We start from the raw sequence: 24,243 nt of genomic DNA, 5'->3' as shown, positions 1-24,243 counted from the left end.
AGTGAGCCGGGTCAGCCTGTCTGTGGACCGTCTTCCCGCACCTTCCCACCTTTTCTTTTGGGTGGGGTCGCTGGTGGGCAGCGCTGGTCCCTCTTCTGAGCCTGTTGGGCCTCCTGCAGTGGGTGGGCCCTCGACTGGCATGTTCTGCAGAGGCCCCTGCCGAGCCTTTCCCCAGACCCTGGGCGGGCAGCCCCCCGGCAGCCCCGGGTTTGGGGGAGTGGGGCAGAGGGAGGGGCAGCCCGAAGCCTGGGCAGCCAGAGTCCGGTCCCGCGCCCCCGGCCCTGCCATTGGAGTCAGCCCGCCCCCCACCCCACCCCCAGCCCAGCAATTGGAGTCAGCCCGGCCGGGGCCTAGACGGGCCTGGCTGGTTCCAGCCTGGCTTGGCTTAGGCTGGTCCCGGGGCCTCATCTCCATGCAGCATCAGCGACTGCGGCCTGGAGGACACCGCCCGGGACCCGGACTGAGGCGCTCAGTGGGCGGGGCGCCAGGCAGGGCGGGGCTCCGATGGGGGGGCGGGGCCTGGTCCGTGGGGGATGGGGTGGGGCTGAACTGGGCGTGGCTCCGTGGAGGCGGAGCTGGGCTGAGGGGGGGGGCTAGGCGTGGAGCCGGGGGCGGAGCTCCATGGTGAGGGCCTGAGCTGGGGCAGAGTGGGGCGGGGGCCCCGTTGAGGGGGCTGGGCAAGGTGGGGCGGGGCTCCGCGGGGCCGGGGGCTGAGCGGGGCGGGGCTCCGTGGAGGCGGAGCGGGGCGGGGCTCCATGGAGGGGCGGGGCTCCGTGGAGGCGGAGCGGGGGCGGGGCTCCGTGGAGGGGCGGGGCTCCGCGGGGGCGGAGCTCCGTGGAGGTGGAGCGGGGCGGGGCTCCGCGGAGGGGCGGGGCTGAGCGGGGCGGGGCTCCGCGGAGGGGCGGGGCTGAACGGGGCGGGGCTCCGTGGAGAGGGGCTGAGCTGGGGCAGGGCCCCGTTGAGGGGGGGGGGCTGGGCAGGGTGGGGCGGGGCTCCGCGGAGCCGGGGGCTGAGCGGGGCGGGGCTCCGCGGAGGGGCGGGGCTGAGCGGGGCGGGGCCCGCGGAGCCGGGGGCTGAGCGGGGCGGGGCCCGCGGAGCCGGGGGCTGAGCGGGGCGGGACCCGCGGAGCCGGGGGCTGAGCGGGGCGGGGCCCGCGGAGCCGGGGGCTGAGCGGGGCGGGGCCCGCGGAGCCGGGGGCTGAGCGGGGCGGGGCCCGCGGAGCCGGGGGCTGAGCGGGGCGGGACCCGCGGAGCCGGGGGCTGAGCGGGGCGGGGCCCGCGGAGCCGGGGGCTGAGCGGGGCGGGACCCGCGGAGCCGGGGGCTGAGCGGGGCGGGGCCCGCGGAGCCGGGGGCTGAGCGGGGCGGGGCCCGCGGAGCCGGGGGCTGAGCGGGGCGGGGCTCCGCGGAGGGGCGGGGCTGAGCGGGGCGGGGCTCCGCGGAGGGCGGGGCTGAGCGGGGCGGGGCTCCGCGGAGGGCGGGGCTGAGCGGGGCGGGGCTCCGCGGAGGGCGGGGCTGAGCGGGGCGGGGCTCCGCGGAGGGCGGGGCTGAGCGGGGCGGGGCTCCGCGGAGGGGCGGGGCTGAGCGGGGCGGGACCCGTGGAGCCGGGGGCTGAGCGGGGCGGGGCTCCGCGGAGGGCGGGGCTGAGCGGGGCGGGGCTCCGCGGAGGGCGGGGCGGGCGGCTCTCGCGGCCGCCGGGCAGCTGCGCTGCAGCTCGGCCCCAGCCCTAGCGGGAGGAGGCGGCTCCGGAGGGGGCTGGCGGTTCCTCCCCTGGGCCCGCTGCGCGCTCGCGTCTCCCAGTTCCCGACGCCCGGGCGGCGGCTCCAGGCGGCAGCGGCGGCGGCGGCTCCGCTCCGGCTCCCGGGTTTGGGCGGCCGGGCGCGGGGCCTGGGCAGGGCGGGCGGATCGCGCCGAGGGCGGTGGCCTGGGCCCGGCGAGCCATGGCGGCCCCGGAGCCGGCGCCTAGGCGGGGCCGGGAGCGCGAGCGGGAGGACGAGAGCGAGGACGAGAGCGACATCCTGGAGGAGAGCCCGTGCGGCCGCTGGCAAAAGCGGCGGGAGCAGGTGGGCGCGGGCCGCGGGGAGGGCTGGGGGAGCTCCGCGGCGTCGCCCGCCCGAGCCTTGGCGGCGCTCGGTCCCCTGTGGGCCAGACCCCATGCCCTCGCGAGGAGCCCCCGAGCCCCTGAAGACCACTGTCTGCCTGGGACCACCTCCCAGTGCCTCCCGGACCAGCCGCTATTCCCCGGGGCCCCCTACAGCGCCCCGAAACTGCTCCAAAGCCCCTTTCCCCAGCCCCCTGGTGCCAGCCTTCCCCCAGGCCCCCAACTTCCCCCAGAGCCTCCCGGGCCGACCGCACTGACCCGCCCGCAGGAAGGGGGTGGGCACCTCGCCCCGGCACGCAGCACGACGCGCGCCCCTCGCCGCCCGCAGGTCAACCAGGGGAACATGCCCGGCGTCCAGAGCGCGTTCCTGGCCATGGACACGGAGGAGGGGGTGGAGGTGGTGTGGAACGAGCTGCACTTCGGGGACAGGAAGGCCTTCGCGGCCCACGAGGTAGGGCCCGCCGCCCCGCGACCCCCGTCCTCGCCCTGCCGCGGGTGACCGCCTCCCCTCCGCAGGAGAAGATCCAGACGCTGTTCGAGCAGCTGGCGCTGGTGGAGCACCCCAACATCGTCAAGCTGCACAAGTACTGGCTGGACGCGTGCGAGGCGCAAGCGCGGGTGAGCCGCGGGCGGGGCGGGGCGGGGCGGGGCGCGGCCCCGAGCGCGGTGCGTGAGCCCTGCGCCCGCAGGTCATCTTCATCACCGAGTACGTGTCGTCGGGCAGCCTCAAGCAGTTCCTCAAAAAGACCAAGAAGAACCGCAAGGCCATGAGCGCCCGGGTAGGGGCGCGGGCGGGGGCTGCCCCGGGGCGCGGAGGGGCAGGGGCACCGGGAGCCTGGGGACGGGCGGGCCCGGGCGGCGGGGGGCGCGGGGGGAGTGGGGCCGGGGCGGCGCGGTCTCCGGGGGAGGCGCGGGCCGGGCCGCGGGCCCCGCCAGGCCCGACCGCCTCTCCCCGCGGCCCGACGGAGTCGTCCGCCCGCCGCCAGGCCTGGAAGCGCTGGTGCACGCAGGTCCTGTCCGCGCTCAGGTGAGCGCGCGCGCGCCCCGCCGCCCGCCCTGCCGCCCGCGCGGCCGCTGACCCGGCTTCCCCCCGCGCAGCTTCCTGCACGCCTGCAGCCCCCCGATCGTGCACGGGAACCTGACCAGTGACACCATCTTCATCCAGCACAACGGCCTGGTCAAGATCGGCTCCGGTGCGGGCGCGGCGGGGCGCGGCGGGGCGGGGCGGGGCGGGGGCCTGCGGGGGCCGAGGGCGCGGGACGCCCGGAGCCCCAGCGCGCTGAAGCCGGCTCTTTCTCCCCGCGGCGGCCGGCGCAGTGTGGTACCGCATCTTCTCCAATGGTGCGTGGGGACGCCGGGGGCTGAGGGGGCCCGTGGTGAGGTCGGGTCGGCTCAGCCTCCGCGCTCCCCGCAGCGCTCCCTGCCGACCTCCGAAGCCCCATCCGCGCCGAGCGCGAGGAACTGCGCACCCTGCACTTCCTGCCGCCCGAGTACGGCGGTGAGTCCCGGGGAGCCCGCCGCTGCCCGCGCCCGCGCCCGCGCGCCTCCCGCGAGCCGCGCTCCCCTGCTTCTCGCCTTGCAGAGGTTGCCGACGGCACCGCCACGGACATCTTCTCCTTCGGGATGTGCGCCCTGGAGGTACTGGCCTGAGGTTCCCTCCCAGCTGGGCTCCACCTCCCCAGCTCTCGCCTGCGCGGCGCCTTCCCGGTGCCTGACTCGGCCCTGCCCCCAGATGGCTGTGCTGGAGATCCAGGCCAACGGGGACACCCGGGTCACAGAGGAGGCCGTCACCCGTGCCCGGCACTCCCTGAGCGACGCCAACATGCGGGTGAGCAGAGGGCCTGTCCTCCTCAGCTGGCTGACGGTGGTTGTGGCCGGGCCAGGGGCTCCCGGTGCCCCCCACCAGAGCCTCCTGGCCCGCGGGCGGTTCAGGGTTTGCATGCCGCCCACCAAGTGGGCAAGGGCCACCGCAAGGAGGGCTTGAAGGTCCGCGGGGTCAGCACATTTGAGCGCAGTCCCACCGGGAGAGCCCGCCTCCAGGGACAGCCTGGGCCAGGGATGGCGGTGAGGGAGGGTGCCGGCTGGGCCTGGGGGTCGGGGGCCGAGCAGCTTTCAGCAGGAGAGAGCGACTGCGCCTTCTTGGCATGCCAGGCCCCGGGCTGTGTCCACGGCGGAGAGACTTCGGGATGCCCCGAGGCACTATTAGTGTGCCCATCTTGTAGATGGAAAAAAAGCCAAGAAAACGGAGGCTCTGGGAGTCTGAGCGCTTTGCTCAAGGCCTCAGGGTGGGCGACAGAGCCCCTGGCGCCAGGTGTGCCCGCCTCGGAGCCCACCTCTGGGCATCCAGGAGCTGGGGCTCAGTGAAAGCTGGGCCCACGGCCCGGGACCCCCGTCTGTCGGCGTGGGCCCTGGCCACACCTGTCCCTGGGGAGGGGGGATGTGGGCACTGGAGTCCCGATCCCCACCCTTCCCACCCCACCCCAGGAGTTCATCCTCTCCTGCCTGGCCCGAGACCCCGCCCGCCGGCCCTCGGCGCACAACCTGCTCTTCCACCGCGTGCTGTTTGAGGTGCACTCGCTGAAGCTCCTGGCTGCCCACCGCTTCATCCAGCACCAGTGTGAGGGGCCGTCGGCTGGGGCAAGGGCTGCCCGCGGGGGCGGGGCGGGAGCAGCCCGGCAGGCGCCCTGCAGACCCGGGGATGGGCCACGCCCTGAGTGCCACTGCGGCCCACAGACCTCATGCCCGAGAACACGGTGGAGGAGAAGACCAAGACGATGGACTTGCACGCCGTCCTGGCCGAGATCCCCCAGGCCCGCGGGCCCCCGGTGCAGTGGCGGTGAGCCCCCAGCCCTCCCGCTGCGCCGCGCCGGCCCCGCTCCCCCGCCCCCCTCCGCAGGCAGGACGGCCACCCCTCTGTGCCTCCCACCCGCGGGCCAGGTACTCGGAAGTCTCCTTCTTGGAGCTGGACAAATTCCTGGAGGACGTCAGGTGAGAGCTGGCACGTGGCAGGGAGCGGGCGGCGGCGAGGCCTGAGCCCCAGCCACCCCCGTGTGTCCCCAGGAACGGCATCTACCCCCTGATGAACTTTGCCACCGCTCGGCCCCTGGGGCTGCCCCGCGTGCTGGCCCCGGCCCCTGAGGAGGCCCAGAAGGCCAAGACCCCGACCCCAGAGCCCTTTGACTCAGAGACCAGAAAGGTGAGCCCCCCTACTGTGCCCGGAGGCAGGTCCCCAGCCAGCTCTCCCCCAGGCGGCCAGGGCCAGGCCCAGCTCCAGGAGGGGGTGGGGGTAGCCAGACAGGCCGAGCCCAGCCCCTCCCCACCACCGGCAGGCCCCTGCGCCTCCCGGGCCGCCTGCCCCCACATGCTGCCCCTGCCAGTCCCACCATACTCCCAGCGCCGCCCCCAGGCTCTCACCCCCTCCCGCTCCTCTCTCCCCGCTCTTGGCTGGCCGCCTGACACTTCTGTCCCTGGTCTCCCCTGAGGCCCCACAGGCCTTGGGTCCCCTCTCCAGGCCAGCCTCAGCTCCTCCAACCCCATGTCCATGTCCTCACTCTGGGCTCCCTCCATGGCGCAGCCGGAATTCACGTGCTGATGGCTGATGCCGCGCGACCCTCCCCAGCTCCCCCCACCTGGGCTTCTGGCTGCCTCCCGAGGGGGTCCCAGCCTCAGGCTGCTCTGCCGTGTGCCGACAGCTCTCTGCACCTGCCCGCTGTGGGCCCTCCCCACGGTCCCCTCCCGTGTTCCCAGTGTTTGCTCCATCTGCGAAAACTCCTGTTCACCCTTCAGTACCCGGCCCCAGTGCTCTTCCGGAAGTTTTCCTTAACTTGAGCAGTGCTTTCGAAGCCTGTTGGCCATTTTTCCTGTTCCCGGTCCTCACCGTCCCCTGGGAGCCCCTAGGAGGCCGCGTCTGCTCTTGGGTGTGGGTGCCAGGCTGTGTGGGTGACCCCGGTTCTCCCCCTTCTCCCGCAGGTGGTCCAGATGCAGTGCAACATGGAGAGGAGCGAGGACAGGGCTCGCTGGCATGTGAGCCTCCACGGGGAGGGGCCCTTGGGGAGGGGGCTGGCGCGTGGGCTCCCGGCGCCACCTCTGCCCCCCTCCCGCCTCCCAGCTCACGCTGCTTCTGGTGCTGGAGGACAGGCTGCACCGGCAGCTCACCTACGACCTGCTCCCAAGTAGGCCGGGCGCCGGCGGGGGGTGCAGGCTGAGCAGGGCCCGCACCTCGGCCCCGCCTCACCCTCTCCTTCTGCCGCAGCTGACAGCCCCAGGGGCCTGGCAGCGGAGCTCGTGCACTACGGCTTCCTCCATGAGGTGCGCGGGCGCGGGCGCTGGGGGCAGAGCCCGGCCGGGAGGGTGCACGGGGTGGGCTGCTCTCCCCATCCCCACGTCCTCCTCCCCCCCCCGCAGGACGACCGCACGAAGCTGGCCGCCTTCCTGGAGAGCACCTTCCAGAAGTACCGCGGCGCCCAGCCCTGACCCCACGCCCCAGCCCCCCAAGGGCGAGTGGGGCGCCCTGGCCGGCCAGGGCAGACCCTCGTGGGAGGGGCCCAGCCCCCGCCCGGGTGCGGGGGCGGGGCTGCCTCTGCCCTGGGCCTGGGGGCTGAACGAGGCCCCCCAGCTTCCCACGGGAGGGGCAGAGGCCCCGCCTCCAGGGGGCCCTGGGTAGGGGGGCTGTGGGGTGGGACCCAGAAGGCCTGGCCATCGGGAGTGAGGGGGCTGGGGCTGGGGGCTAAGGCCATGCTTCGTCCTAGGTGCCAGGATTCCCCCACCCTGCCTGCAGCCCTGGCTCAGCACCCCATCCCATGATCCTCCGTGCCCCTGGGCCAAGAGCCCACACGGGAAGCTGCGGGCAGTGCCTGGGCCCCAGGGCCCTTGGCGTTGGCAGGGAGCCAGGGGCTTGGAAGTGGGGTCAGCCCCAACAGATGTCTGCTCTGGAGCCGGAGCCAGGGCTGCAGCGCCTGCAGGTGCAGGCCACGATGGGAAACAGGAGGCAGGGACGCTCCGCGCAGGCCCGAGGCCCTGGCCGCACGTGGCTCTCCCAGGCCTTGGCGTGAGACGGCCCAGGAGTTGAGGCTGTCTTCGGTGAAGTCCCTGGTCCGCTGCAGACCACCCTGGGGCCTGACCGCTCCTGCCATCTGCTCTGAGACTGGGACCTGCGGGCCCCTCTGCAGAGGCTTCCTGCCCCGCCGCTGCAGGTCCCCCGGGGGCTGGGTTCTCTCCTGCACGCCGTGGCCTGGTGGCTCAGGGTCGGGGTCCTCCGCTGCCTCCTCGGAAGCGCGCACCCTCTGGCTTTCCCTTCTGCGCCTCCTCCCTGGGTCCTGAGGAGGGCCGGGCCTCGGGCGCCATGTCCCTCTGCCGCTCGACTCTTGCCTGTCTTGGAGCTTTCAGTATTCTCGTGGACGTCTCTGCCCTCCGTTCTTGAACCACCTCCCCTCCATTGTCACATTAGCTAGGCACCCTTAAACGCTTGAAGTCGCACATATAAATTTAGTGCATTGTTTTTTTTTCTTTTAAGCATTTCAAATGCCAAACCAGGAACGCTCACCACCTCTATTCGTTTTCTGTTGCTGCTGTAACAAATTGCCACAAACTTAGTGGCCTAAAACCATGCAGATTTATTATCTTACAGTTCTTTAGGTCAGAAGTTTGGTACGGTCTTGCCAGACTAAGTTCAAGGTGTTGGCAGGCTGCTCTATTTTCTGAGAGTTCCTGGGGGAGAATCCACTCACTGTCCATTCGGGCTGTTGGCAAAATTCATGTCCTTGCAGCTGTAGGACTGAGGGCCCCCGTTTTCTTGCTGGCTCTAAATTGAGGGCCATTCCCATTTTCTAGGGGCTGCTGCCCACGCGTGGCTCAGGACCCCTTCCTCCTCCTCTAAGGCCAGCAACAGCAGGTGGGGTCTTTTCCAGGAACCGTCCCTCTGGTTCTCATCACCCGGGATAGAGTCTCCACTTTTAAAGGTTCATGATAAAGTCGGGCCCATTGGGTGGCCTGGTCACTGCCCACACCCTGGCCCTTCACCTTCATCCAGCCGCATGGTCCCTTTTGCCACGCGAAGTCCCATGTGCAGAGGTTCAGAGTTACTCACATCCTCACACCTTTCAGCCCAAACTTATAAAAATCTTAACTAGACGAGAAACCTGGTGCTTCACTGAGTCTGCATCCTCTTAAGGATGCAAGTGGCAAGAACAGCAGATGGTGGCAGTGATTAAGCTGAACTCGAAAGCATCAGTGCTCTCAGCACTTCACCTGACCATGCCTATGTGTGTGTTTCCACTGTTTTATCTTTCCAACGCTATATACAGACATACACGGGTTTTGTTTTATAAGTAAACTGTGTGCTTTTTTCTCTAGGCTAATAATAAGTAATGAAAGCAAGCCTCCTACCCACATCCTCCCTAAATTCGACTCTTAGCTGTTTTTTCAGGCCTTTAAAGTCTGTTTCACAAAACTGCAAGCCTACTTTTACTGCCATTTGTTATTTTTTTGACTTTAGGGGTCTCCTGGCAACCTTGAGGGGGGGGCAATCACCTGCCTCCCCAGCCCAGCGTTGTCCTGGGGCAGGGGGCGGCCACAGCGGCTTGGGTTTACCTGCTTCAGCGTTATGGCTCTTAGCAGAGAACAAGGCATTCGAAGACGAGATCTCCTCTTGCCGGCTTTTTGTTTCTCCTGGCGTTGATAATTACCTAAGGTTTTTTTTTTTCTGCTTCGTTTTCTATATATGTCTGTTCTTAATTCATCCTTAGAGTTCCCTATAGAAGTGTGACCCTCCTTCAACACTTGGGACTCGTCATGTAACTGACTGCTGTTTCATTCCCCCCAGTTGCCCCCAACAGCAGTCCTCAGCCAGCACCAGGCTGCTTGTCCTTGGGCCTCTGCGTACTGTCACCTGGTTACCCCCTCACCAGCATCCTGGATCACCTTTTCCTATCTCTGGATCCCATGCTTTCCTTCTCCTTTCCTTGCTCCCTGTTTGAGGAAGAACATCCTCTAGATTTCCTGAGAGAACGCTTGGGAATTCATGGAGACTCTGCCTGTTTGTCTTTTTAATTTATTTTTTAAGAGAACTTATAGATTTACCAAGAAATCATGCAGAAAATACAGAGTTCCCATATAAACATACCCCCCCACACACACACATAATTTTCCCCATCAACATTTTGCGTTAATATGGTACTTTTGTTACAACTAATGAAACAGTATCATTCTAATTATAGTATTAAGTATAGTCCATAGTTTACCTTAGGGTCTACTGTTTGTGTTGCATAGTCCTATGTGGTTTTCTAAAAAATTTTTATCCAAGTAACATATATACATCCCCAAATTTTCCTTTTTAACCATATTCAAATATATAATTTAGTGCTGTTAATCACATTTACAATGTTGTGCTACCATCACTACCATCCGTTACCAAAGCTTTCCTAGAAACTCTGTACCAATTATTAACTCTCCAACTCCCTACCCCCATCATGGCCCCCAGAACCTGTATTCTAGTTTCTGACTCTCCAAATTTATTAAAATTATTTCATGTCAGTGAGGTCTATACAGTATTTGTCCTTTTGTGTCTGGCCTATTTCACTGAACATAAAGTCTTCAAGTTTCATCCCTGTTGTCACATGTATCAGAACTTCGTTTCTTTTTATGGCTAAGTAAAATTCCGTTATACATACGCACTATGTTGTACTTACCCATTCATCTGTTGATGGGTACTTGGGTTGCTCCCATCTTTTGGCAATTGTGAATAGCGCTTCTATCATCAGTGTGCAAATATCTGTTTGAGTCCCTGCTTTCAATTTTTGGGGGGGTATATACCTAGATGTGGGATGGGCAAGATGTGTGGTAGTTCTAAACTCAACTCTCTGAGGAACCACCACACTGTCTCCCACAGCAGCTACACGGTCTTACCTTCCTACCTACGATGAACAAGGCTTTCTATTTCTCCATAACCTCTCCAACACTTCTATTTCTCGTTTTTTCAATAGTGGCCATCCTTGGGGGTGTGGTGCGTGTTTGTCTTTATTTTTCCCTCACACGTGCTTGAGAGTGCAACTTGGTACAAGTCTGGCTAGGTTGAAAATCATTCTCCCTCCAGAATGTGGGGTGTTGTATCATCTAGTCCCAGGTAGTCTTGCACATTTCTGGATTCTGACTGTTTGTGATCTCTTCTTTCTCTGGAAACCTTTAGTGTCTTCTCTTTGCTCCAGTGCTTTGGAAGTTCTCGACGATGTGTCATGGCATAGACGTCTTTCGTCTTGGGCTTGGGCCCTCCATGGGTCTTTTCAGTCCGGAAACTCCTACTCTTCAGTTTTAGCAAATTTCCTTGAATCATTTCTTTGTGGATTTCTATCCTCTCCACACTTTCTGGAAATGTCATGATCAGCTGCTGGACTGAAGGGCAGTAATGCTGCAGTTAAAGGTGCAAAGGGCACGAGCTCTGGAGCCATTTGGCCTGTGCACCTCCAGTCCCCGCTGTCTAATGCTGGTCTCTGCTCCCATTTCCTCACCAGTAAGAATGGGGCGAGGGACAGTCCTCACTCACCTGGATTGATGTAAGGGTCGGGTGAGTTAATATGCGCAGGCACTTGTGCGCCGTATTTATACGTCAGCGTCAGATTCCATAGGGGAAGCTGTGGCCAGAGGCTAGTACTTGAGGGTGCCTCTACTGGTGGTAGGGGTCCCGGCCCACCCCCTACCCTCATTCTCTGGTATTGTGAAGGCTGTCAGTGTGCCAGGCTGGCTTTAAGCACTGGAGTGATTGCTTTCACATTTTCTGATTTTTACTGTTTTTGTTGGTGGTGCATTTTGTAGGATTTCAACTTGACCTTTCCATTCTTATGTTGAATTGTTCCTTTTCCTCCCATGTTTTTCATTTGTAAGAGTTCTTCTTCCTCATCTACCGAATGTCCCTTTATAGCCTCCAGTTCTTACTTTTTGGATGCAACTTCTTTTCTCTTTGTGGATATTGTTTTTGTTTTGCTGTTTCCCTTGTTAGCTCTGCTCCCACTGAGTCCCTCTTCCTTTGTTATTTTCCCCTTTTCTCCCGTGTCTGGGGACCCTGGGGTCTTCAGGCACATGACCAGTGAGGTGTTCCTAGCACCTGGGGCTGCTGAGCTTTGCGGCCGGGGTCTGGCTGGGCCGTCCTTCTGGGGGACCAGTCTCCTGAGCTGGGAGCTACTGCAGGGAGGAGCCCTCTTCTCTAACGAGCCTGAGAGCAGGACTCTGCCCCGACCAGCTGGCCATCTGCTGGGGCAGGGTCATGTGTGCCAGTGGCAGAGGAAGGGAGCCAGGTCTGGGGTCTCTTCCTTTTCCAGATGTGTTCTCATGCACGATGACTGGTGCATTGGTCTCCACACCCCAGTCTGCTAAAGCAGTGACCACTGTCCACCTAGCTCCAGCTCTTCAAGGCTTCTGCCTTCTTGTCCTTGTGGGATTTTGCCTTTAAAACCCCGTTCCTATCATATTAGAAGGGTCTTAGGAGAAAGAGGATGCAAATCTGCCCTATTCCGCAAAAGACTGTCTGTGTTAAATTCTAAGCTTTGGCAGGGTTGAAAAGAGACCTGCCCAGCTAGGGAAGCTACTGTAGTCTCAGGCAAGCTTAGGTTTACTGGACCAACCACCTCGGGTGCGCGAGCTGACGGGTTGGAAAGCCTGAATTGGGGGATTGGGACTGGGTGCAGACCACAGCAATTACGCAGCGCAGTTCTTCCAACATCATGGATGGCCAGGCCGAGCCTTTTTAAAGTATTTCAGGGACAAAGGGTACTCTGCCTCATACCCTTCCCGGGGTACAGCTTTCAAGTGCCTCCTCTCTTGGACTGAATTCCATCGAATCTACGAAGCCACCAGTTTTGAGAAGCACTATTGTTTCATGCGTCACTAGGAAAGAGAAAATGCTGCCAACTCAAAAAGAACACACTATTCATTGTTAGTCACCGCCTGACTTTTTGAGACGTTGAAATGCAAAAAAAAAAATAGGCATTAAAATCTATGAAATCAGGGAGCAGGTGTAGCTCAGTGGTTGAGCACCTGCTTCCCATGTACGAGGTCCAGGGTTCAATCCTGGGCACCTCCTTAAAAAATAAATCGATTAACTCTGGAGGCTCTTTCCTCACTTTTCTCATCTTGGTAGTTTGGGAAGATGTGCTTCCGCGGCTATGCAGCCCCGCACGGGGTCGGCCGTTCTTTTCTCGGCCTCTTTGGGGAGAGTGAGCGAACAGCACCTGAGAAAACGGAGGCGGAGGCACGGCGCCAGCGGGGTGAACAGCGCAGTAACGCGAGCAGGGGCGCCGAGGGTCCGGCCGGGACCGACCGCAGACCGCCCGCGCGCGCGCCCGCGCCCCCCGCCCCGCCGCCCCCCGCCCGCGCGCGCGCGCCCGCGCCCCCCGGGGCCTCGGAGAGCCGCAGGCTCGTTACTTCCTCCTACCACGTCGCTAGAAGAAAGGGCTGTTATCGCGAGACTTCCGTACTCCCGGGAGCCTCCGCCAGCGCCCAGGTCGCGCGAGACCGCAGGGGAAGCAGGAGCGCGGGGCGCGCGCGGCGGCCGCGACGGACGCAAGATGGCGACGGCGACCATCGCTCTCGTAAGTGAGGCCGCCGTGCCCGCCGGCCGCCCCTCAGCTGGCGGGAGCGGGCCGCCAGCCTGGCCTGGGGTGCGCAGGGTCCCCCGGAGGCGCGACGGCCGCGCCCCTGGCCCGCGTGGGTCCCCGCGGCCCTCCGTCGCGCGAGGCGGGGGCGGGGCGGGAGCGCGTCGGCGGACGGCCCGCGGAGGCAGCTTCCGGCCCGCGGACCGCAGCTTCCGGCGGCCCGGTGCGGGGCGGGGACGGGCCGCGCGGGCCTCCCGGGAGCGGGCTGGGGCGGGGGCCGGGGCCGTGTCCTGGGGTCCCGTGCGGGCAGGGCGGCCCCGAGCCCCGCCGCGTCGAGGCCGGTCGGAGGAGCTCCCGGCGCGCGGCCTCGTCTAAGCCCGAAGCTTCGCGGCGGAGTCCGGCGAGGGGCGCGCGCCGTCGCCCTCCCTCTGCCGATGGGTTCTGCGCCTGTGGCCCCGATCGCTGTCGGGGCACCTGGGATGACGGCGTTCGCTCCCCCCGCCAGTCTGGGGAGGGTCTGCACCGGGGGCAGGTTCCCAGCGCGCCGGGCCCCCGGGTTTGTGGGGATCGAAAGGGGGCGGAACCTGCAGGAGTCCGAGGCTCAGCGAGGCGGGTGGCGTCCGCGGGAACGCACGGCTGCGGCTCGGCGCTCTGCTGGGGCTCTGAGGCGGACCGTGGTGGCCTTCTGGCTAATAGGTCCTTCATGCTCCTGCTCTGGTCAGGAGAGGAAGAGCGTGCTGTCTGGTCGAACGTCTCTTGGACAATCACTTTCCTGCAAGCACTGCGGGAGGATTTCCGGGGCATGATGGGGAACCAGACAGACACAGTCCCTGCCCTGCCTGGGACTCTGGTGGGCACCAGAGACCAGTTCCACTCAAGGTGCCATGTGCCGGGTGCCCGGGGGAGCCATGCTCAGGGCTGGCATGGGCACCCAAGGGAAGGTGCCCCTCTCGGCCCTGCTTTCTGGTCACCTCCGTGAAAACACCCACTCGCAGATCTGCTCACAGCTCAGGCAACACCTCGTGGGAAAGTTTCTCTTGACTCTGTCTCCCCCACTTGTTTACCGGACGTGCTTCCCTTCTGGAGCAGAGAGTCTTCATGGCCACAGTTTTGTCCCTTGTTTACCTGCTACCCGCCCCCAGCCCGCAGCCCAAGTGGCGTGATTAGTACTGATAGGAGAGCGAGCTGAGGGTCAGGGACAGTGCTTACCCGGCGCCAGCCAGGCAGGGAGCTGGGGGCTGCTGCTGTGAGGTGCCTAAATTCTGTCTCACAGGCAGAAACTACCCCCACCCCCACCCCGTGGGAGAGAAGCATGTGCACAAGATCCCTGGCTGGGGAAGGGCGACCTCTCTCTCTTTCACATCCCCTTTTTGGTGAATCCATAGGGATGAATGACTTAATAAGGGGAAAGCCAGAGAGAAAAGAGGGGAGGGTTGGGGAGTTGGCATATGTCCATGGGAGAGGGAGCCTAAAACCGCCAGGAAAGCAGAGAGGAGGAGGCCCGCGGGAGTGGGTGCCCGTCTTCCTGCGCACCTGCCGAGCGGCCGATACGCTGTCCCTGGCCACGATGGGGGCAGTGGTGGCTGGAGCCGACTGCTTATATGGCTCTCTGCTCATCGGTCGGGGGAGGCATGAGGGCAGGTGAGGGGGCTCTGCAGGGCACCTGCCAGCACAGGTGGCATTGTCGGCTGTCCTGGCAATCAGCCTGAGCCCTCAAAGGCAGGTCTTTACAGTCAGGGTGCTCGTGGCCCGTTGGTCTCCTTGCAAGACCTTCTTAGCATGTACTTTTTTTCTCCTTGTTTTGTTTTTTCCTGCCATTTTTTTTAATAACAAGTTTTTAGAATTGTTTTTGTTTTGAAGATACATATATCACACAAAAAACCACTTTAGTAAACATATAAGTTTATCACATACCCTCTCCCACTCCTCTCACATGAACAACTTCTTTCAGCATTATAGTACATTTGTTGCATTTGGCAAAGGTTGCTACACCACATGGATTACAGCTTACGTTGTAGTTTACGCTCTTTTCTAGTCCATTTGGTGGGTTATGGCAGGATGTATAATGTCCTGCTTCTGTTCCTGCAATATCAAGACGACTCAAAAATGCCCCCATGTCATATCTCTTCTTCCTTCTCCCTGTTGTCATAGAATGTGCTTTTGTGTAAAGGCCCAACTCTCTGTTTCCACTCAGACTCCAGGAGGGAGGCATAGCCTGTGGGTTCACTCATCCCCCTGCTGTCCTCAATGGGCTCAGTGGCGTCCTTTCCCCATCTTGGGGTGACCTGTTGCTGCCATTGGGGATGTCGAATGGAATAGATGGGACTTGGCGACCAGGACCCTGGCACCGGCACCTTCCTTGTGGTGGAGGTGGGAAGACGCAGGCGTGCCTCTCAGCTGGGGGCCTGCTCCTGTGGGGCTCTGACCAGTGCCTCAGCTCTTCACTGTCCATTCGCCCTTGGCCCCTGGGTTCCCTCTGGCAAGAGCTCCCAGTGGGTGCAGTTTCGCTGCCCTCTCCTCTTGGCTCAACCTGCAGCTCCCTTCCCCGAGAGGCCTTCTTTCGCTGCTAGACCGAGTCCCTTCCTGTCTTGGGCTTTGTTTTCTTCGTGGCTCTTGTTAACAACGGAAGTGGTCCCATGTAGGTGCTTTGACTGCCAGTGGTGAGTGGGTGGCTTCTGGGAAGCATTGCATTGTCCTGTCTTGTCGCAGCACCTGCAGTACCCCGCACAGAGCCTGGCCCTGTGGACTATAGAAAGCAGCTTCCTGTAGCCACCCTTGAGAGGGTGGTGTTGACTGTCCTGCTGCTTGCCTGCTGTGGGCAGGGCCTCAGCGCCCCCGTGGAGTGACCTGCCACAACTCCACAGCACCCCTGGGAGATAGGCGCGCTCATTCACAGCCTGTTCACTGAGAGACCTGAAGGAATTTGTCCTTGTTTTCTACCTGAAATACCCCTTGCTGGTCAGCGTGTGCTGGCGTTGTGTCTGGAGCTAGCACCTGCGCCAAATCTCTGCCCCGTGGGGCAGGCGCTGCTGCTCGGGTGCAGGGTGGGTTGTGACCCTGGCCTGCCTGTCCTTGCTGCCTGGGGAAGAGGCAGGGTTCGCGGTGAGGGTCGATGCCGGTCCCTCCAGGTGCTCCTCCAGCTGGGTCTGATCTGATCCCCAGGCGCAGGCAGGCTCAGAGCCTCTGTTCTGGTGGGCATGAGCTGCCCAGGTGGAGCAAGAGCCTCCTGAGATGTAGAGCCCGGCCCAGCCTGCAGTAGCGCCCTGCTTCACCTGCTGGCTGGCGCTGTGATCTGGGGCGGTGTTGGGACTGATGCTGGGCCGTCAGCTGGGCCCAGAGTGCGTGCGGGTGCCAGGGAATAGCCCTGCCTGTCTCGGGTTCAGGGCAGGAGGGAGCCAGCCGGGCACCTGGTCGTCCAGCCGGGCCCAGGCAGTGGGGTAGAACAGGCGCTGATCTGCAGGACCCCAGGGCTGTGTGGCCAGAGGGTAGCTCAAGCGCTTGGAAGCGATGGCTTTCCCTGGCTGAGGAGGAAGCGCAGCTTGGCCTCCCACCCTCCCAGCCCTTCCCAGGGATTTGCTGCTCAGTCTGGGCTGCTCCACATTGTTCTGTGGCTCCTGCCAGGACAGCCTCTTGGGCCAACCTCCGGGGCAGCTGCAGGGGACTGCGGGTTCGAGGAGTGGGCAATGCAGGGCGGGGCGGGTGAGAGCATCAGGGATGCTTAGGGGCTGAGCTGGAGTTCATCCTCGTCCTCTGCTCACCTGTGGGGTGCTCAGCCCTTGGCGGGGCCTGGCTAGGGTGTGCCGTGGTGGCAGGACTGCCCTTTACAATGTCTTATTCCTACCTGCAGCAGGTAAATGGCCAGCAAGGAGGGGGGTCCGAGCCGGCGGCGGCGGTGGCAGCGGGAGACAAATGGAAACCTCCACAGGTACTGACTTTGGATGTCCTCTTCCTCAGGCCTGCCTGCCTGCCCGCCCGTCACCCGCCTGTGTCCCTGGGCGGAGATGGAGGCTCAGCAGGGGGAGGTGGGGAGGAGCCCCAGAAACCCCTTCTGCCGCCTGGCTTCCGGGGCTCTGTTCCGAGGCCAGCTGGAGATGGTCAGGTGATGCTGGGACAGGGTGGCGGGGACTGACCTCAGCCAGGGGACTCTCCAGCCGGCGGCAGTGTGGAGAGCTGGTCGTGCTGTCCCAGAGTCGGGGATCTCTGTAAAAGCCAGGCGTACGGGTCTTCACATCAAATCACAGCACTTTAATCGCAGATAACCCATTTAAGTGCAGGGCAAAGAGGGGACCCTAGGCAGAGTGCGGTAGGACCTCGCCTCGGCCTTCCCTTCTCACCCAGGGCTTGGGTGGGTGCGGCCAGGGCAGCGCAGCTCTGGTCTTGGCAGTGGGCGAGCCCTGCTGCTGGTCTGCCAGCCCTCGGCCTTGGGAGGTGCCCTGTGGGAGGGCTTCTCCGCGGCAGCCGCCCACCGCCTCCAGCAGGGACTCAGCACTGTGGCCTGGAGCCCCCGGCGTGCTGGGGAAGGGGAGGGGCCTGCCGCCTTGCCCTGGGGGCTGGGGCTTCTGAGGCTGGCGGCCTCCCGGCCCTGGCTGTCCAGCCAGCGCTGGTTGGTGGGAGAAGGGGTTTTTGTTTGCTAAGACAAAGAGGGGATTGAAAGACTTCTGGGGCCTGAAGGGGGTTGGAGCTGATCGTCATGGCGACGGCCCACTCTAGCGCTCTGGCCCTTCACTCTGGGTCCTCTCCCACCATGGCAAACTGGGCTCCGGGCCTGCAGGAGGTGGGACAAGGACAGGCCTGGCACAGGCCAAGTGAGTGTCTCGTCTACCCACACACAGCCTTTGAACTGACCCTCGGGCCAGGCAGGGGCTCCTGTGACCCTAAGCCAGACGGAGCAGGAGGGGCCAGCGAGGGGGCTCAGGGATGGGTGGGCCAGCCCCTTCCTGCCCTTCGGCCTCCTCTGAGCTTCTGCTCTCATGTTTCTGCTCACATCTGGGCCAGGGCCTCCCTCCTCCCTGTATCCCTTCCAGGGCTTCCCACTTGGGGTCCGCAGACTGCACTCCGAGGAGGGCTGGGGGGGACCCCGAGGAGGCAGGCAGGTGCGTGCTCACTGGGGTGGAGAGCGTATACCCCTGCCCTCTGTGTCTGCCACCCATGCTGCCCTCAACTCAACGACAACTCTGTCCCCATCCCATGCACACGTGTGGACACACAGGTGGCAGGAGGAAAGATGGGCCACCCTCTGGTGCCTGCTGGGGCAGGAGCCGCCTGGGGTTGGGCCCTGCTCACCTCGCCGGCTGCTGGTGGGTGGCTCCCACGGCTGTGCCTCGCTTCTAGCAGCACTGCTCCTGGAGGTGCCGAACATGTGGCCTGGGAGGTGTGAGCGCGGCTGGCTGGGTGGGGTGGGCTGGGGGCTGGAGTCCCTCGAGCCCCCATGCCCAGAACAGAGAGGTGTGCCGGGAGGGAGACCTTTTTCCTCACTTGCTTCTTGGGTGGTCCTGGGGCCTCCTGCCCAGGGATGCTGAGACCGTGGCCGCGGCAGCTCTCTGTACCTCGGGCCCCTAGAGCCTGTCCCCCCTCACCTCCGGGGGCAGCCGAGGACTGGCTCCTCAGGGGCTGTCCCCGCTGCCCTGTCTCTGTCCTACCCAGGACGGGGCGAGGACGTCGGAAGGGCAGACCCACACGCAGGGCGGGTCCTGGGATCAGGTGGGCTGGAGACCACAAGCAGCTGCGGGGGGGGGGAAGGGGTGGCAGGTTGCAGTCTCCGGGGTGCACGGGGGAGGGCTGGGGCCTGTTGCTCAGAGAACCCCGCATCCCCCAGGGCACGGACGCTGTCAAGATGGAAAACGGGCAGAGCACGGCTGCAAAGCTGGGGCTGCCGCCCCTGACGCCCGAGCAGCAGGAGGCCCTCCAGAAGGTGAGCGTGTCCCTCCGGGGGTGGCTGGGCTCCGGGCAGGCGGTGCGGGCAGGGGCAGGCCAGCTCCCCGCCGGGCCTGGGCCCAGGGCCCCTCACTGCTGCGTCTCACAGGCCAAGAAGTACGCCATGGAGCAGAGCATCAAGAGCGTGCTGGTGAAGCAGACCATCGCCCACCAGCAGCAGCAGCTCACCAACCTGCAGGTGAGGCCCTGGCCGCGCCCGCCCCACCGCCATGGCTGCCGGGCCGGAGGCCGCCTGTCCCCCCCCCCCCCCCGGCCTTTCTCCTGTTCCTGCTGCACCCCCAGAAGGCTTTATGGTTTGCAGTTTCTCACGGACTCCTTCTCGGGACCCCCGGGGTCCTCCCTGAGGCGTGAGCGGCCCGCCTTCCCCCCGGGGTCCTCTAGGCCCCCGGGGTGCCCATGGCCCTCTGCCTCTGCCCTTCTCTGCCACCCGGCCCCGCGCCCCCCTCTTGGCTGCTCCTCTTGGTCTTGATGGTGCCTCGGGCCCCACCTCCGTGCACGGCTGCGGTGGCGGCCTGCCGGGACTCTTCCTCCTGTCCCGCAGCCTCACGGCCTTGCGCTCAGGCCTGGGCCGGGCAGTGAGTCTAGGCTCCCAGGGAATCAGGCCCAGGTTGAGGGCAGGCCGGGCAGCACCTCCTGTGGGCCCTGCTCTTGGCCTGCGGCTGAGGCCAGGGTATGCCCACAGGTTCCCGGGCCTCGCGCCCTCCCCTGCCCGCAGACATGCACACCGCCGGGGGCTGCCTGGCTCTTGATGGCGGCTCCTCACACCCGCCCGCCCTCCTCTCCTTCTGCCCCAGCCAGCCAGGCTGTGGGCTGGGCACCTGCGGCTCCGAGGCCGCCCTGGGCAGGTGCTGGTGGCCGGCCAGTGGGCCGCAGCGCGGGAAGGCAGGCGGGCCTCCCTGGCAGGGCGGGGATTCCGGGCCTTGCCGCTGTCTGCGTGAGGTGTTGACGAGAGCTGGAGACCGCTCGGCTCCAACAGACTGAACTCTGTCTTTACTGTCTTTCAGATGGCAGCAGTGACAATGGGCTTTGGAGATCCTCTCTCACCTTTGCAATCGGTCAATAGACATGCTCACTTCTTCCGGGGCTCATGTCCTTAGTCAGGGCTAGAGGGGGGCAGAGTGGCCCGCGGGCTGGGGACCTCGCGCCCCTGGCCGGCCCAGCCCGCCTGCTCGGGACGAGCGCAGCAGAGCGCCAGGCCTGCGGGCCGGTGGTGCGGGCACCCACCCCGGGACCGCCCTGGGGAGGCCTCCACCTGCTCTGAGGGCCCGCCTTAAAACTAACCGGCCAGGTAACTGCGGAGGGCAGCCGCGGCAGCCGGCCAGGGAGGGTTGCCGCCAGCACAGGCCCAGCCGTGCCCACGCCGCCTGCACACATGGCCACACACGGGCTTTCAGCTCGCCCGGTCTTCGGGCTGCCCGGGCCCTGGGGTTGGGGTCAGACCCCAGTGAGCGAGGGGTCCCCACTCACGGCCCTGTTCAGACCTGGAGGGAGGAAGGCTGGGTGGGGGTGGGGGGCTGAGCAAGCGAGGGAAGGGCTGGGCCTGGGGCCGTGGTGGGGTTGAGGCCTTGCAGCTAGTGAGCAGGCAGCCCGCGCCAGCGGAGGGAGAGGCCTGGCCGTGGCGGGCAGAGGAGCTGGGGAGGAGATGGCCACCGCCCTTCCCCTGAGGGCCAGGCACGGGAGAGGAGGCCAGGCCCCATCTTTGGGGGGCTCCCAGGGGCGGGTAGACCTGACCCTGTCTCTGGGCATGCTGGTCTTGTGGGGCAAACTTGGGCCCGTCTTCTGGGAGCCTTGTCTGGAGAGGGCAGGCGGGCCCAGGGTCGGCTCTGGGGCATGTCTGTGAGAAAGGGGAGCCCTCACTCTTGGGGAACCTGGTCAGGAAGAGCGCTGTTGTGCCCGTCAGTCCTTGGGGAGCCCTTTACTGCAGAGCAGGGCCTTCTGGGGGGCACTCACCTGAGGGCAGAGCTGCTTGCACATCCCGGGAGCCTTGGTGTGGGGGTGTGGTTCACTCCTGGGGGCCTCGGTTTAAGCAGGGAGCCCAGTTTGAGAAGGGAACAGCCCTGTTTTCAGGGAGTTCCTCGTCTGAGGGAACCCCCTGTGTCCAGGAGGACGTGGCCCCTGCTCCGGGCAGGACGTGTGCTTCCTCCGTGGCTCCTGTGGGTGGGAGGCCATGCGGGGCCAGCCCACATCCTGAGGTGGAAGCTGGCCGTGGGCCGTGGATGGGGCGGGACCAGTCCCCCTGCCCCTTTGCCAGCCCTGGCCTCGGTGGCCACTTTCTGAGGGATTCTGGGAGTAAGGCCTGGGCTAACGGGGTCCATTTCCTCCTGGCGGCCTGCTGCCCAGGCACTGGATCCTTGCCTGGCACGTCTTCTGTGAGGGTGTGGGGAGCCTGCCCTCCCCAGCACCCTGGCTCTTCTTTTCGGGGTCTCAGGCACCTCCTGGTTCTCCCAGGGGCTAGGCCCAGGGTTAGGCAGGTGGAGGCTCTAAACCACTCGACTTGGAGTGGGGGGAGCCTTGTGGGGATTTGTGGAGCCAGGAGCGCTGAGGCCTGCTGGCTGGCGCTACAGACAGCGGCCCCTCGCCCCCAGGCCCCGGCTGGCCTCCTGATGCCTGCCCGCCTCCCGGGCTCTGGGGCTGGCCGTGCGCTTCTCACGTCCTTTTCTCTCCTGGCCTCCAAACCAGTGGGTTCCCTCGGCTTGGACGGCTCCTCCTTCCTGCTTCCGCTGTCAATCCTGGCCAGGACAGTGGGCAGATCTCCCCACCGTGCCAGGGTGCCCTAGGCTGGACGGTGCGGGCTGGGTGGAGGGCACAGCCCACCTCTGGCCACCTATCGGCCCTGCTGCCAGTCTGCCTGGGCCGGGGCGGGCTGGGGTGCGTCTGCGTCCTACCTCTGGGCCTGGCCTTCCTTCCTGGGGGTGGGGTCCTGTTGACCCCCACCGCCCCGTTTGCAGGTGCTGAGCCTGCCCCAGGCTGCTGTGGGGAGCCCTCCCAGGTGGAGCCGGAGGGGTGGGCCAGGCAGGGTGCGGGCTTCCCAGTCCCTCACTCCCCTCACGAGCCAGTGGCTCTCTCCCCACTCTGTCCTGCTCCAGATGGCAGCTCAGCGGCAGAGGGCACTGGCCATCATGTGCCGAGTCTACGTGGGCTCCATCTACTACGAGCTGGGCGAGGACACCATCCGCCAGGCCTTCGCCCCCTTTGGGCCCATCAAGAGCATCGACATGTCGTGGGACTCGGTCACCATGAAGCACAAGGTGAGCAGCCGGGCCCGCCCCTGCCCCTGCCCCCGCCCCCTGCCCTTCTGCCTCATGGGTGCTTCCCTGTGCCCAGGGCTTCGCCTTTGTGGAGTATGAGGTCCCTGAGGCCGCACAGCTGGCCTTGGAGCAGATGAACTCGGTGATGCTGGGAGGCCGGAACATCAAGGTGAGGGCGAGCGAGGCACACTGCGCACCCTGGAGCCCGTGCAGCCTGGGGGGGGCCAGGCCTGGGCTCACTGGTGGCCCTCGGTCCCCTTCACTGTCCCCCAGGTGGGCAGGCCCAGCAACATAGGGCAGGCCCAGCCCATCATCGACCAGCTTGCCGAGGAGGCCCGGGCCTTCAACCGCATCTACGTGGCGTCCGTGCATCAGGACCTCTCGGACGATGACATCAAGAGCGTGTTTGAAGCCTTTGGCAAGATCAAGTCTTGCACGCTGGCCCGGGACCCCACGACTGGCAAGCACAAGGGCTACGGCTTCATTGGTGAGCTCAGGAGGCGGGGGCGGCAGGGAGTCCCCCCCCGGGCCAGGACGGCTCTCACAGCCGCCCCTTCCCCGCAGAGTATGAGAAGGCCCAGTCTTCCCAGGACGCCGTGTCTTCCATGAACCTCTTTGACCTGGGGGGCCAGTACCTGCGGGTTGGCAAGGCCGTCACCCCCCCCATGCCCCTGCTCACACCTGCCACACCTGGAGGCCTCCCGCCAGCAGCTGCTGTGGCTGCTGCCGCTGCCACGGCCAAGATTACAGCCCAGGTGAGGGCTCGTGCAGGCGGTGGGCCGCCTCCAGCTCCCTGGGGATTGCTTCTTAGGGAGGTTTGGGGCAGGGGTCGCTGGCTGGACGCTGAGTGCAGTGGTCTCTCGGGTTGCAGGAAGCAGTGGCTGGAGCAGCGGTGCTGGGCACCCTGGCCACACCAGGATTGGTGTCTCCCGCGTTGACTCTGGCCCAGCCCCTGGGGGCTCTGCCCCAGGCTGTCATGGCAGCTCAGGCCCCTGGGGTCATCACAGGTGAGTCTTCGTGGGTGGCTTTCCCCCTCGCACGTCCCTCTGAGCCCCAGGCTGGCCATGACTGACTGGGAAGGGCCTGGAGGGGGAGTGACTGCTGGACCTGCTTGGTTGTGCTGCAGGTGTGACCCCAGCCCGCCCTCCCATTCCGGTCACCATCCCCTCCGTGGGGGTGGTGAACCCCATCCTTGCCAGCCCTCCAACGCTGGGTCTCCTGGAGCCTAAGAAGGAAAAGGAGGAAGAGGAGCTGTTTCCCGAGTCGGAGCGGCCAGAGATGCTGAGTGAGCAGGAGCACATGAGCATCTCGGGCAGCAGCGCCCGCCACATGGTGATGCAGAAGCTGCTCCGCAAGCAGGAGGTGGGCGGCTGGGCACCGGGCGGGGGGCGAGGCCGGGCAGCCCTGGAGGCCCCTCGGTGCTCAGCTGACCTCACCCCACCCCCAGTCTACAGTCATGGTCCTGCGCAACATGGTGGACCCGAAGGACATTGATGACGACCTGGAGGGTGAGGTGACGGAGGAGTGTGGCAAGTTTGGTGCTGTTAATCGCGTCATCATCTATCAGGAGAAGCAGGGCGAGGAGGAGGACGCAGAGATCATCGTGAAGATCTTTGTGGAATTTTCCATGGCTTCAGAGACTCACAAGGCCATCCAGGCCCTCAACGGGCGCTGGTTTGCCGGCCGCAAGGTGGTGGCCGAAGTGTACGACCAGGAGCGTTTTGATAACAGCGACCTCTCTGCGTGACCTTGGCTCCTTCCCCAGACTTGGTTCTTGCTCCCTCTGGGTTTCCCGGAACGACACGGTGGTGGTCCTGGGCCCAGGCGTGGTGCCTGTCCTCTAGTGTGGATAAAAGCGCAGGTGCTGCTGGCTGTGAACGTTACACGTGTCTGATGTTCGTCCTGTGCTCGTCGCCCCCGCGACCCCCCTTGGATCGGAGGGCAGGGTCTTTGGAGGCACCAGAACAAGGGCCTGGGCGCTGGGGCTGGCCTGCCGAGCATGAGGCGGTCGGCAGTGAGGCTGGGGCCAGGTCCGCTCTGCCACTGGCGGGGCAGGTGGGGGCGGCAGTTGAGTGGAGGGCTGAGGAGGGGGTGTTCGTTCGCCGCCTCCCACCCCCATGGCAGCAGGCTCGGGTTGGGTTTCCTCGGGGTCCCAGGTGCCAAGGGACTCGCCTGTGGGGCTTTCTGCCCCTGGGGCCTGGGGGACGGTGTCCCGCTGTGCCCGGGAGCACTTGGGTTTAGGCCTGCTGGCCCCCCAGACCTGCGCAGGTAGTGCCGCCAGGAGGCTGGACTAGGGCCCCGGCGGTCCGAGGGGACACCCGCCCGGAGAGTCGGCGCCGCCCCCACTCGGGCCGGGGCCGGGCAGGTGGCCGGCCCCGCGGGC

The 24,243-nt window shown here is 65.0% G+C and overlaps 2 protein-coding genes and 1 long non-coding RNA gene across 4 annotated transcripts; all 3 read left to right on the top strand.

Annotated features, from left to right (window-relative positions):
- Positions 1-1,733: 1,733 nt before the first annotated feature.
- NRBP2 (nuclear receptor binding protein 2) lies at positions 1,734-6,694 on the top strand. Its single transcript, XM_058276146.2, has 18 exons — positions 1,734-2,060; positions 2,427-2,549; positions 2,615-2,716; positions 2,788-2,877; positions 3,085-3,125; positions 3,197-3,291; positions 3,416-3,439; positions 3,513-3,596; positions 3,681-3,736; positions 3,831-3,926; positions 4,583-4,715; positions 4,832-4,934; positions 5,036-5,086; positions 5,159-5,294; positions 6,068-6,121; positions 6,207-6,270; positions 6,351-6,406; positions 6,503-6,694. Exons 1-18 carry the CDS (start codon positions 1,938-1,940, stop codon positions 6,569-6,571), a joined length of 1,500 nt encoding a protein of 499 aa, XP_058132129.1. The 5' UTR covers positions 1,734-1,937; the 3' UTR covers positions 6,572-6,694.
- A 104-nt stretch (positions 6,695-6,798) lies between these two features.
- LOC139436442 (uncharacterized) lies at positions 6,799-9,628 on the top strand. The gene is made up of 2 exons (XR_011645730.1): positions 6,799-8,786; positions 8,919-9,628. It is a non-coding gene; the product is annotated as an uncharacterized lncRNA (long non-coding RNA).
- A 2,836-nt stretch (positions 9,629-12,464) lies between these two features.
- On the top strand, positions 12,465-23,743 carry PUF60 (poly(U) binding splicing factor 60). Of its 2 annotated transcripts, XM_058276144.2 has the most exons (12): positions 12,465-12,675; positions 16,526-16,603; positions 18,494-18,589; positions 18,701-18,790; positions 19,617-19,667; positions 21,699-21,860; positions 21,937-22,029; positions 22,134-22,347; positions 22,425-22,615; positions 22,732-22,867; positions 22,987-23,222; positions 23,308-23,743. In XM_058276144.2, the coding sequence occupies exons 1-12, from the start codon at positions 12,652-12,654 to the stop codon at positions 23,605-23,607; spliced, it is 1,671 nt and encodes a 556-aa protein (XP_058132127.1). In that variant the 5' UTR covers positions 12,465-12,651; the 3' UTR covers positions 23,608-23,743. The 2 variants fall into 2 exon arrangements, with proteins under 2 accessions (XP_058132127.1, XP_058132128.1); XM_058276145.1 differs by lacking the exon at positions 19,617-19,667 and having other exon boundaries at positions 12,570-12,675.
- The last annotated feature ends 500 nt before the right edge of the window (positions 23,744-24,243 follow it).

This window comes from Dasypus novemcinctus, chromosome 14, assembly GCF_030445035.2.
Source record: "Dasypus novemcinctus isolate mDasNov1 chromosome 14, mDasNov1.1.hap2, whole genome shotgun sequence".
NCBI lineage: Eukaryota > Metazoa > Chordata > Mammalia > Cingulata > Dasypodidae > Dasypus > Dasypus novemcinctus.
This window is presented reverse-complemented; position numbering and strand designations above follow the sequence as displayed.

Bases quoted from the DNA above. Each gene is read 5' to 3' on its own strand.
- PUF60 (XM_058276144.2), top strand. From the start codon at position 12,652: ATGGCGACGGCGACCATCGCTCTC. The intron at 19,668-21,698 runs GTCAATAGACAT...GTCCTGCTCCAG, and splicing joins CTCTCTCACCTTTGCAATCG to ATGGCAGCTCAGCGGCAGAG. The intron at 22,616-22,731 runs GTGAGGGCTCGT...CTCGGGTTGCAG, and splicing joins CGGCCAAGATTACAGCCCAG to GAAGCAGTGGCTGGAGCAGC.
- NRBP2 (XM_058276146.2), top strand. From the start codon at position 1,938: ATGGCGGCCCCGGAGCCGGCGCCTAGGCGGGGCCGGGAGCGCGAGCGG. The intron at 3,292-3,415 runs GTGCGGGCGCGG...CGGCCGGCGCAG, and splicing joins CCTGGTCAAGATCGGCTCCG to TGTGGTACCGCATCTTCTCC. The intron at 6,407-6,502 runs GTGCGCGGGCGC...CCCCCCCCGCAG, and splicing joins ACTACGGCTTCCTCCATGAG to GACGACCGCACGAAGCTGGC.